The 13,305-nt window shown below is 35.9% G+C and overlaps 1 protein-coding gene across 1 annotated transcript in view; it reads right to left on the reverse strand.

The window, feature by feature from the left end:
• Positions 1-1,854: 1,854 nt before the first annotated feature.
• The window catches only part of SUPT3H (SPT3 homolog, SAGA and STAGA complex component), a gene marked incomplete at its 3' end in the record, with an annotated part of 501,076 nt that continues 489,625 nt past the window's right edge, over positions 1,855-13,305 (reverse strand). The window contains exon 12 of the mRNA XM_081296142.1: positions 1,855-3,131. Within this exon, the coding sequence (XP_081152268.1) occupies positions 3,090-3,131 (42 nt within the window). The remainder of the gene's footprint in view (positions 3,132-13,305) is intronic.

Raw genomic sequence — 13,305 nt, forward strand, 5'->3', positions numbered from 1 at the left:
GATTATTTGCAGAAGTGTTTATATACTATGAATGTTCAGCTGGAGCATACAGGAAACTGTAAAATATTTTATGAGATGTATACATGGTTGATGGTAGAATTTTAAATGCAACCTGGGAAGGTTCTATCTAAATTCCAGAAGGGCAGATGAGAGAATACATTCTCTATAATGATTTAGTTTTATATAAGGAGTTACAGGAACTGGAAAGCAATGCCTGATTTGGGAACTATGTTTAAAAAAATTCATATAATTAAACTTTATAATTTTTAGACAAGTAAACTTGTTTCCTTTCAGACCAAGAATCACTACTGTGTTTATTTGCCTTCTATGTGGCAAAAGCATTAAATGTGGGTTGTTTATTATTTCATAAAAACAAAGGACAGATGGTAATAAATGAAGAGTTCTCCCTAGATTCAGAAACTATATACACCATTTTAAAAAAGTGTGCTTCTGATGGTTTTCAAATAAAAACCCTCAGTCCTAAAACTGGAATATTATTTTTGAATCTCAACTATTACAAGATGTGAAGACAAGAAGGTTAATGACATAACCTCCAAGTGCTATGTTCAGAAAGTCATGCTTCCAAATTTAGGTGAAGGGAGAAGTATTTCTCTTTCCTTTACCCTTAATCTAGGGGGTAAATCTAGAAGAGAGGTTATTCATTATTCGTTGGTTTGTTTTCACACTGAAGCTCTAAAACACAAGGGACAAAAAACAAACTAGGGGTGTACAGTCACTGACTTAGAGTTGAGCCTGATGTTTAAGAACATAGGTCAGTCAGTTAATGCCAAAGTCCCTCTGAAGAAGATTTTAACACATAGCACTTATGCTTTAGGAATGTCCATAGTTAGTATTATTTTAAAAATAAATTTACATTGGGATAAATATGTTCCAATTTACTGGGATAAATATACTATAAAACTCCAATGAGTCTTGGTAATATTCTAATGCAAATCCAATATAATGGAATATAATATTAGGTTAAAAGCAAGGGACCATGGGTTCTAATCTCTGTCACTGCCATTATTGAGTGATTTAGGGAAAGTCACTTTCCTCTCTAGGAAATGTTTTTTTTTTTTTAATCTGAAAAATGAAGGTCTGTCCTCAACTATCTTTAAGATTCTGCTCTGTTATCTAAGAGATTCTGCTCTGTTATTTTAATCTTAAACTACATTTTCTGAAACTTTCATTCTGTAAATTTTCTTTTATTTCTATACTGACTACTTAAGGAATTTTATTTCACTTCAAATTTAGTCTTGTAGAAAGTGTAAGAAAAGAACCTAAGTGTAGAAAAGAAAAAAAAAAGAATTAAAAATATAAATATTGAGCAATTATGGGGACATCTAGGCTGGTTCAGGACAGACATAAATGACCTTGTTTTATTCTAAATTCAGCTCTCTGGCTTATGATGAAAAGTGAAAGGTTATTATATGAACTTACTGGGCAAAACCAGATTTTATAAATAATTACCTGTCAGACTGTTCAAGATAGACAAACATACACCAGACCAACAAAAACACAGACCTGTCATATTTCTGAGAGAAATGTACATTGAGTCTTCCTTCTCTGGGACTATATGGAGATCAGGTAGAATAAAATGAAGGGAAAAAACTAACCCCTGTATTTTCTATCTTGTGCAAACTTTAAAATATATAATGTGCGGGAACAGAAGAAATTTCAATATGAAAAATTAGCCACTGAAAATTTTATACCTTCCTTAAGGCTGTGAGATGAAACCAAATACAATAAATGCTGTCATTTTAAAAGTTAGGATGTTTACTGCAGACTTATAATTTTCCACCATTAGGGATGCCAAGGAAAATAAGGATGATGATAAAAAGAAAAGTTTAATTGTACATTTCAATCAGCACAGATGCAATATCAAAACCATGCAGCAATTTTTTTGATATTATATATCTGTTTTTTGTTTCTGACGTGCAGACTTTTTTCCAAGAGTATTAACATAGAACAGGTAAATGACAGTTAACAAATGTGAATAACATGGCACAATTACACTGAGACTCTCAATGATCTGGTCCCAAGGAAAAAAAATTTTCACGCTTCTCATTTCTGTTTTTATTAATTCTTTATAAAAGACTGTTTTGGTTTGTGTGAAACCATGATAAAAGTTAAATTACACAAAATTCCCACAGAATTTAAAGAAATAACTTCCTTCTTTGCAATTCATGTTCAATCAGGAACTGTACAACTTCATCTGCCATATTTTGGTTTGTTCCCAGGAGTTACAGTTCCTCATTTACCACAGAAAACACAGATGCCAGAGGGTAGCGCAGCTGCTCCCAGCAAGCAATGTGGCTGCCTAGTCTCCAACTGGGTGGGGATGCTGAAGAGAGGAAGCAAGCTTTTCTGCTCCTTTCTACTGCTTCTGATAGGACAGGGAATGGATAGGATGGTGGCCCTGGCAAGTGGACCAGGGGAAAGGAGGGAAATGTTGGAAAAAGTTCTGTATGAGGAGAAACACATGGCTGATGGCAGGAAGACGGGAAGAAGACATAGAAATGACCCATATTCAGATATAGTACATGAGGGAAGAAGAGAGGGAAAAAGGCAGTTCAGCAGGTCAATTAGATCTTTGATTAGCTATAAAACAAACAGGTATCTGTAAAATACATGCAGATGTAGTCAACAAGTGTTGGAAAGTAAAGCTGGTAGGACAGTGGGAGGAGAAGATCAACTGTCCTTTTAATTTTGTCTCCTTTGTCTCAAACCTGGATTATAAAGGTATCAAATAAACACTGACCAAACACAGTGGGGTGGGGAGACATTGCTTTTAGGATACGGGTGTTGAGGGTAGCAAATCCATGCCAAATTAAAATTTCAAAATCATGTGATCTACATTCTTGTTCACCTACACGCTATCCCAAACATCCTGCCATTTATTAGCTAAATGGTCCATCTAGTAAACAAGACAAAGTGTTGAGGGGACTGGAAAAGAGCAGGAATCAGCCAGTTGAGAGTCACAATAAGCCATTCCACTCCCTAGGACATGGAGAAGGTAAACTTTTATTTTGTTCAAGAGATCACCTCAGTATAACACTGCCTTTCCAGTCATCGCAGGCACAGTCACATCAACAGGCTAGAAAAGCCATCCCATTTCTGCGGTAGGCACTCTGTCAAAGAAAAAGAAATCTGCAATGAATTATCACATCAAGTCAAACAAGGAAAGAAGGCAAGAATCAAGCAGAGCTTTCTTTCTGTTTTGTAGACTGCTGGCTATAATCTAGTAGGGTGCTTAATCTGAATATTTCTGGTAGCAAAGCTATAGCAACCATTCTATTACAAAAATCAGTGTGGTTAACAAGTGGTTAGTGATGCTATTTTTGGAAAGTGGGAGACAGGCAAAGAAAGACATCCCCTTTTGTTAATTGATTGGGTTTGGTTAAACCAAAGAGATGTTGTGCTGAATCTGCTTCTTTCATAAACATATGTTCTGTATTCAACATGCTCCAGAATCACTTATAACTATCTTAATAGCTTATAAATTACTGACTCATTTCATTATAGCCTTTCTAACCCTAATTTATAGTCTGAGTGAACAGATACCAACAGAGGGCTTACCTCTTCACTAAAATATGATCTTAGAATTCTGCACATAATAAAGAGTATGAAAAACTTGAACCCTTACATACTTTCATATACATACATATACTTACTGGTATAGTAATGTATATACATGGTATGATAAAATATTGCCATAAAAGAAAACAGGAAAATGGATAGGAATTGCAATAGTAAATGAATCAATGAAAAAAGCAAAACTACATGATTTTCATGTCAATAGTTTTTTTTTTTTTCATTTCAGAACTGGAAAACACAGGGCCTCTTGTAAATTGTCCTGAATCTTATTTTATTCTAAAGTGGAAGAGAACTAAAATCCAGAACTTAGAAATAATACCCCCCTTTAAAAAATTAATTAACTAATTCTAATTAGGTATATATGACAAAATGCACTTTGATTCATTGTACATGTATGGAGCACAACTTTTCATTTCTCTGGTTGTACATGATGTAGCATTGCACCATATGTGAAATCATACATGTACCTAGGGTAATAAAATCCATCATTCCACCATCTTTCCTGTCCCCAAGACCCACCCTTGTCCCCTCCCTCTTCTTTGCCCAAAGTTCCTCCATTCTTCTCATTCACCGGCCTCCTCCAGCCCCCTGCCATTATGGATCAGCATCTACTTATTAAAACATTCAGCCTTTGGGTTTTTGGGATTGATTAACTTCACTAAGCATTATATTCTGTCCATTCCCCTGCAAATGCCATAATTTTATTCTCTTTTAATGCTGAGTAATATTCCATTGTGTATATATACCATAGTTTCTTTATCCATTCATCTACTGAAGAGCATCTAGGTTGGTTCCACAGTTTAGCTATTGTGAATTGAGCTGCTATAACCACTGATGTGGCTGCGTCACTACAGTATGCTGATTTTAGGTCCTTTGTGTATAGACCAAGGAGTGGGATAATTGGGTCAAAAGGTGGTTCCATTCCAAGTTTTCTAAGTAATCTCCATATTGCTTTCCAGCATAGTTGCACCAATTTTTAGTGCCACCAGCAATGCATGAGTGTACCTTTTCCCCTACATCATTGCCAACACTTATTATTGTTTGTATTTTTGATAATTGTCATTGTGACTGGAGTAGGATGAAATCTTAGAGTAGTTTTGATTTGCATTTTTCTAATTACTAGAGATGTTTAATATTTTTTCATGTATTTGTTGATTAATTGTATATCGTATTCTGAGAAGTGTTTGTTCAGTTCCTTAGGCCACTTATTGATTGGGTTGTTAATTTTTTTGGTGTTAAGTTTTTTGAGTTCTTTATATGTCCTGGAAATTAATGCTCTATCTGATGTGCGTGTAGTAAAGATGTTCTCTCACTCTGTGGGCTCTGTCTTCACATTAATGATTGCTTCCCTTGCTGAGAAGAAGCTTTTAGTTTGAATCCATCCCATTTATTAATTCTTGATTTTATTTCTTGTGCTTTAGGAGTCTGATTAAGGAAGTCAGGACTTAAACTGACATGATGAAGATTTGGGCCTACTTTTTCTTCTATTAGGTGCAGGGTCTCTGGTCTAATTCCTAGGTCCTTGATCCACATTGAGTTGAGTACTGTGCATGGTGAGAGAAACTATCACTATTTGTCAATGACATGATTCTGTACTTAGAGGATCAAAAAAAAAAAAAACTCCAATAAAAAACTTCTAGAATTAGTAAATGAATTCAGCAAAGTAGCAGGATACAAAATAAATATCCATAAATCAAATGTATTTTTATATATCATTGATGAAACCCTCTGAAAAACAAATTAGGAAACTACCCCATTCATAATAGCCTCAAAAAAAAAACACCTTGGGAATAAATCTAACAAAAGAGGTGAAAAACCTATACAGTGAAAACTACAGAACATTGAAGAAAGAAATTGAAGAAGATCTTAGAAGATGGAAAGATTTCCAGTGTTCTTGGATAGGAAGAATTAATATTGTCAAAATGGCCATACTACCAAAAGCATTATACAGATTTAATGCAATTCCAATTAAAACCCCAACAACACTCCTCATGGAAATAGAAACAGCAATCATGGAATTCATTTGGAAAAATAAGAGACCCAGAATAGCCAAAGCAACCCTTAGCAAGAAGAGTGAAGCAGGAGGCATCACAATATCAGACATTAAACTATACTACAGAGCTATAGTAACAAAAATGACATAGTATTGGCACCAAATAGACATGTATAGACCAATGGTACAGAATAGAAGACAAAGAGACAAGCCCACATAAATACAGTTATCTCATACTAGACAAAGGCTCAGAAAACATACATTGGCAAAAAGATAGCCTTTTCAACAAATGGTGCTGGGAAAACTGGAAATCCATATGAAGCAAAATTAAATTAACCACACCCCCTTTCACTGGCATAATTTGCATTATTTGAACTGTAGCAGTCATATTCAGAGAATACACAACCCTCATTTTTTCTACCATCTGTTTTCAGAAAAATGGAGAAAAATGATAAAATCTCATATTAGGGATTTCTGCCCCTGAAGCTAACAACTCTTGGGCTATTTGTGAAGCTGTACTCTTTCAGCCCAATGAATTTGTCATCAGCAGCCTAATTCTGAGAAACAGAAGAGGCAGGCTACTAGAGGTGCTCTGTTTATGGCTCTGGCCTAGGGACAAATCACAACAACAAAGCAAAAACTCTTTTTTGAGGACAGTAATTGAGGGAGAACTCTGAAAATCAGTAAGGAAATAATGGGAACCCTAAACAGTATAGAAGGTTTAGAGGGCAACCTAGAGGAAAGAACAAGAAAACAGTCACTTTAGCCCCAGCTTTTTAGTAGCCAGAGTGGAGGGGCTGGTGTCTTTCTTTCTGGGAGAAGGCAAGCAGGAGAGTGCCAGCAGCCCCAATCATAGCAGCAGACTGGCAGTCCCAACAGTAAGAGAAGTGCACATCTTTAAGGGCTTTAAGTACAGTCCAGGGAGCTGGCTGGGATAAGAGTGATTGTTCTTCTACAATGAAGGAACTCACTTGGGGCCTCCAACTCCTAGAACCCAAGCTGCCATGATACTGCTGGATACCATCTTGCCTTAGGGACTGCAGCCACCTGCCCAACAGAGCCAACAGTCTCTGCCTGGTAACTGCTTCACTGGGCAGAAGACAGCCCTCTCAGTGTCCTGCAGCTTCAGGATCAGTGACTGCTGCAGCCACAAACTTGAGTCCCATCTGTTCTTGCTTCATGGGAATAAACTAGTAAAATCTCTTCAGCCCAAAGCCTTGAGACTATAGCTACTGGGACAAAGTCCCGGCTTTACCTGCACTTGTTCACTGGGAGCTGGGGAGATCCCAGCAGCCCCAAACCCTAGTACCACCTGTGTACCTTGAGTATACCTGTCAGGAACTCAGAAAGGTTTCCCACTACCTTGGGCCTGCAGATGGTGGTACAAACTAACCTGGTATCACTTCCAAGCGTGTTTCTGGTAACGAGGGAAAGGTTCCATCCATGTTCTGCAGCTCCAGGACTGTGGTTACCGATCCCACAAACGTTGTCCCCATCAAAGCTTGCCCCACATGACCTAGGAATTCCTATCCACCTCCTGAAGCTCTAGGACCACAAATACCAATGCCCAAAGTCCCAATATTACCTGTACTCATTCTGTGGAACTCAGGAAAGGTCTCCTTCATATCCCACATCTCCAGTATGTGAATACCAGTACCACAGGTCCAAATGTTACCTGCACATACCTGAGGGTCCCAGGGAAGGTTTTTCACAGCCCATGGACTTGGAACCATAGCTGCTGATGCCAAAATCCTGGGACTGCTTGTTCTTGTCCCTTGGGACCTGAAGAAGTTATCTGGGTCCTATAGCTCAATGAAAGTGGATAACAGCACTATTGATCTCAGCACCAACTGTCCTCTAGGACATACAGAATTTCCCCTTTATGTTCCACAACCTCAAGTTTACAATTCCTGGTGTCACAGACTGCAGCATCACCTGTGCTCATCCCTGTAGTATGTGAGGAAGGTCTCATCTCATCCTAGGGCTCTAGAACTATGGCTACTGGTGCTATAGGCCCAGACATCTCCCCAAACCAGCCTGAGAGTTCTGGGGAAGGTATCTTTTACATTCTATGGGGTCACATCCACAGTTGCTGACTGAAGGTTGTGGAGCTTCCAAAACAGAGTAGAACAAATAGAAGAATATCTGTGCCTGAGGACAGGTCTTGTGAATTAATCCAGACCAAAAGAAAAGAATGAAGAAAGCATACACAATGTCAAGACTTATGGGACATAATACGAGTTCCATAATATTTGTTAAGTGAACAAATATTTTCATTACAGGAATTCCAGAAGGTGAAAAAAAGGGGAAGGGCATTGAAAACCTATGTCACGAAATAAGAGATCAAAACTTCCCAAATCTTAAAAGAAAGAGATATGGACTTCCAGGTGCAAGAAGCTCAAAGGGCTGCAACTGGATTCAGTCAAAATAGACCTTCACCAAGGAATGCTCTAGTCAAAATAATTAGACAAAGAATTCTAAAAATAACAAGAGAAATAGTATCAAGTCACATTTAAGGGAATGCCCATTGGACTTAGGGCAGATTTCTCAGAAGAAATTTTATAGACCTGAAAAGAAAAGGGATGATATATTCAAATTACTGAAAGAAAAGAAAAATAAGTGAAATCACAAAAATAGTGAGAGGTAGAAACAAAATACAAAACAAGAATATGATTAACAAAATGACAGAAGTAAGTTAAAACTTATCACTAACAACCTTGAATTTAAATGGACTAAATCAACCAATCAAAAGGCATAGACTGGTTCAATGGATAAAAACAAGACCCAATTCTATGTTACCTACAAGAAACCCATTTTACTGGTAAAGATACACACAGACTAAAAGTGAAAGTTTAGTAAAAGAGAAGCTGTACAAATGGAAAACAAAAGTGAGTAGTTATATCCAATAAAGCAACAAAGTAAAAATTATAAAAAGAGATAAAGAATGCTGTTATATATTGATGAAGGGTCAATTTAGCCAGAAGACATAAGAATGATAACTATGTATGTACCTAACACAGGACCATCTATATAAAGCAAATATTAGATTTATAGGGAGAGATAAACTTTAAAAAACACAATATTAGCCAGAATCTTCAACACTCCACTTTTCCCATCTATATACACAGATCATACAAACAGAAAATCAACAGAGAAATACCTGAACCACATTTTAGTGCAAATGGACATTATACTGAACAGTGAATACACAGTCTTCTTATCAGCAAATGTATCATTTTCCAGTATAGACCATGTTTTAGTCAGCTTTTTCACTGCTGTGACCAAAGGACATGACAAGAACAATCAGAGGAGGAAAAGTTTATTTTCAGGCCTGTGGTTTCAGAGATCGTAGTCCACAGACAGCTGACTCCACTCTTTGGGGCCAGAGGTGAAGCAGAACATTGTGTGGCAGAAGTGTGAGGTGGAGGAAAGCAGCTAGGGACACACGGCACCAGGAAGGAGAGAAGGGGTGGAGGGGAGAGGGTACGTGTGTGCTAGCTCTGTTCAGGACAAAATATATACCCCAAAGGCTGGTTCTCAGGGATCAACCTCCTCCAGCCACACCCTACCTGCCTACAGCTACTACCCAGTTAATCCCTATCAGGGTAATAACACACTGATTAGGTTAAGGCTTTCACAACACAATCAATTCACCTTTAAACTTTCTTGCATTGTCTTACACATAGCTTTTGGAGAACACCTCATTGAAACCATAACAGATCATGTTAAGGCTCCAAACCAAGTCTCAATGTGAAATTTTAAAATACTGAAATCACATCATGTTTCTTCTCAGGCCACAACAGAATAAAATAAGAATGAAAAGTATATAAATATATGAAAAAATTGAATGACATGCTCCTAAATGATGAATGGGTATTTGAATAAATTAAAAAGGGAAATAAAAAAGTGTCTAGAAACAAATGAAAATGACAACACAACATGAAAATCTATGAGACACAACAAAAGAAGAACTGAGAGTGAAGTTGACAGTAATATAATATTTTGTAACAAATTCATACATCAACATGACAGATCTTAAATAAACCTAACAATGTATGTCAAGGACTTAGAAAAGTAAGAATAAATCCAAAATTAGTATAAGAAAGAAATAATAAAGATCACAATCAAAGAAAAAAATAAGAACTAAAAAAAAATACAAATGATCAATGAAACAGTTTCTTGAGTGGATAAACAAAATTAAAAAAACCTTAGGTAAACTAACCAAGAAAAAAAAGACTCAAATAGAATCAAAGATGAAAAAAATTATAACTGATACCACATAAATACAAAGATCATAAGAAACTAGAACAAATACATATATGAAAAAAATTGAAGAACCTAGAATAAATGGATAAATTCCTAAACACATACAATATGCCAAAACTGAATAAAAAAATAGAAAATCTAAATATACCAATAATGAGTAATGAAATTAAAGCACAGGTGAAATTAAAGCACAGGTGAAAATTTCCCATACTGCTAAATTCTAAGAAGCACTAATTCTAATTATTCTTAAATTACTCCAAATAAACAAAATGGAAGGAACTCTAGCAAACTTTTTTGATAGTAAAACCAGACAAAGACTTACAAGAACTATAACAAAAATGTAGTTTATCAGGCCTATATCGCTGATGAACATAGGTATAAAAATTCAATCAAATACTAGTCAACTGAATTCAAAAGCATATCAAAAATATCATATACCATGATCAAGTGGAATTCATCACAAGGATGGTCCAAAACATGTAAACCAAAAAATGTAATAAAACATATCCACAGAATGAAGATAAAGTCCACCTAAGACACATAGAAAAAGCATTTGAAAAGATTCTATATCTCTTCACAATAAAAACTCTTGAAAAAATTGAATATGGAAGAAACATACCTCAACACAATAAATGATAAACCGAAAACCCCACAGCCAATATACTGAACACAGAAGAGTCCCAAGTGTTTCTTCTAAATCGGAACACTCTTATTTAACATAGAACTCAAATTCTTAGCAAGAGCAATGAGGCAAGTGAAAGAAATAAAGGGCATCCAGATTGGAAAGGATGATATGGTTTTAGACATAGAAAAACCTAAATAGGCTTAAAATTTGTTGTAACTTATAAACAATTCAGTAAAGTTGCAGGAATACATTAACAAACAAAAAAACTATCACTTTTATACCCCAGTAATGAACTTGCTGAAAAAGAAAGCAATCTCCACAATAGCTACAAAAATATTCTGGAATAAATTTAATCAAGGAAGTAAAAACTCTACAATGAAAATGATAAAACTGATGAAAAAATTCTCTCTCTCTCTCTCTCTCTCTCACACACACACACACACACACACACACACACACACACACAAGATATCCCATGTTCAAAGATTGGCAGAATATTATTAACATGATTATATGAACCAAAGTAAGCAATTCTCATCAAAATGCTAACAATTTTCTTCACAGAAACAGAAAAACAATCCTAACATTCATATGGATGCATAAAAGACCCAGAAGAGCCAAAGTGATCCTGAGGGGGAAAAAAATCCAAAGGAAGAGATATCGTAATATCTGACTTCAGAACATACCACAAAGCTATAATAACCAAAACAGTAAGGAGCTGTCATAAAAACAGACATGTAGAGAATCCAGAAATTAATCCTATCTTTACACAGCCAACTGATTTTTGACAAAGGCACAAGAACATACAGTGGAGAAAAGATAGTGTGTTTAAAAATGGTTCTAGAACAATTGGAGGTCATTTTGTAAGTGAAGTAAACCAGGCACAGATAGACAAAATACCACATTTTCACACTCATTTATGGAAAGTAGTAGGTCATTTGCATAGAATAATGGAATGGAATAGTGGTCACTAAAGACTGGGAAGGATAGGGCAGAGGGAGGGAGGAAAGATAAGGACCAACAAAACACAAGTGGAATTGGTTCTGGCTTTTCTAGCATATCAGCCTAACTATGGTTAAAACAATCTGTATTTCAAAATAACAAGAAGAGTACAAATTCCCAAATGCAAAAAAAAAAAAAAGATTAATGTTTGAAGACATGGAAATGCCTGTTACTCTGATTTGATAATTACATATTATATATATATATATATATATATATATATATATATATATATATATCAAATTGTTATAATGTAAAATTGTTATAATGTACCCCATAAGGAGGTATGAATATTATGTCTAAATAAAAAACACTACCCTTTTATGATCAAGATAATGATAAGGAGGTACAAAAGACTCTTAATCTTAAAAAAATTCAATTAACTTGAAAACCTTTCCAAATATCTTGCTTAGAGAGGATTTACCAGGGCTGTCAGGCTTTAAAGCCTTGCTAGAATTTTATCAGTTGTTATGCTGTTATGCAGTCCCCCTGCATCAGTTTATCAAGGGTAAGAAATCTAAATTCATCACTCTCTCTCTCTCCATTCTTACACAGGGCTGTTTCTGCTGCAGATAGAAGCCTTCTGGATTGAAGCAAACACTAACTCCCAAGTCCACCTCCTAAGATTTGAGAACAGCATTCAGTGATTCCTCCAAAATCTTACAGGAATGGGGTAGAGGATATCTTTCCACAGTAGGAGGCAGGGGAGCTCCTGAACAGCCCCCAGCCACTTTGATGACCCTGAAGTTTTACATGTCACAATCGAAATGACAACCTTCAACATAACATAGTATTTAAAGCTCAGGGATGACTTTACATGTAGGTAATGGACCTGGCAGTAACGCCAGATTCTTCCCAAAGGAATATGATTGAAATGAGCTCTGCTCATGAAATGAGGTTTGGGGTAGGGGAAAATTGAGTCTTGGCTGAACTTACCTGAGAAATAACTAAGTTGAACCTTTCTAGAGTAGGCAAAATGGAGTGATTCTCCTTAATACTGGATAGGTGTCTTTAAAATTAATTCACCTTTGCAGATGATTTAACTGAATTCTTCATAAATAACTAAAAAATTATGGGCTTACTTAACACAGATGTTCAAGTAGCCAACTCTAATGAGAGAATCAAAGTTTAGATGACTCAGATTTCTGTAATGAGTCATTCCTATTCTAAAATAAAGAAGGAACAAACAATCATGTGTAATTAGTGAAGAACAATTTCAGCAAACCAATCTCCTAGAGTCCTACACCCTGAATCACTGCTTTTTTCCTTTTGGTGTACAAAGGAGGTATGTTGTCTATGTAAGGCAACCATGGGAATGTCCCAAATTTGGTATCCTTTCCTGAGTAAGCAACTTTACCGGAAGATGAACAAAACTCATCTTTGTGTCAACTATGAATGTTTTTCTATTTGTGATGTGAATATTTAACCAAATTTAAACACTGCTTGGTGTAAGGGTTTTCCAGAGGTCACATTCTTATTTAACTTTGCATCCTACTTACTTTCTTCTGCTGAATCCTACAAATGATTCCCAGTTACACAACTTTTACATACTCCTAGATAGTAAAACTCAGACTTTGACCGGAAACAGTTCGGACTCCCATCCACAGTGAAAATTATAAATTAGTCAATAACACAATCATATCTCCCCCCCAAAACTGGGTCCTAACTGCCATGTGCCATGTCAGTTTTCTTTCTGATTTAATAAAACTCTATTCTCAATTACTAGTTGCTCTTCTGTGAATTTATTGAAAAGCTCAAACATTTGAGCTTCTCTCAAAGTCAGCAGTAAAGACGATACTTAATTTGTCAAAGACCAGTTGTA

The sequence above is a fragment of the Spermophilus citellus genome (assembly GCF_964194105.1).
Source record: "Spermophilus citellus genome assembly, chromosome: 5".
NCBI classification, from domain to species: Eukaryota; Metazoa; Chordata; class Mammalia; order Rodentia; family Sciuridae; genus Spermophilus; species Spermophilus citellus.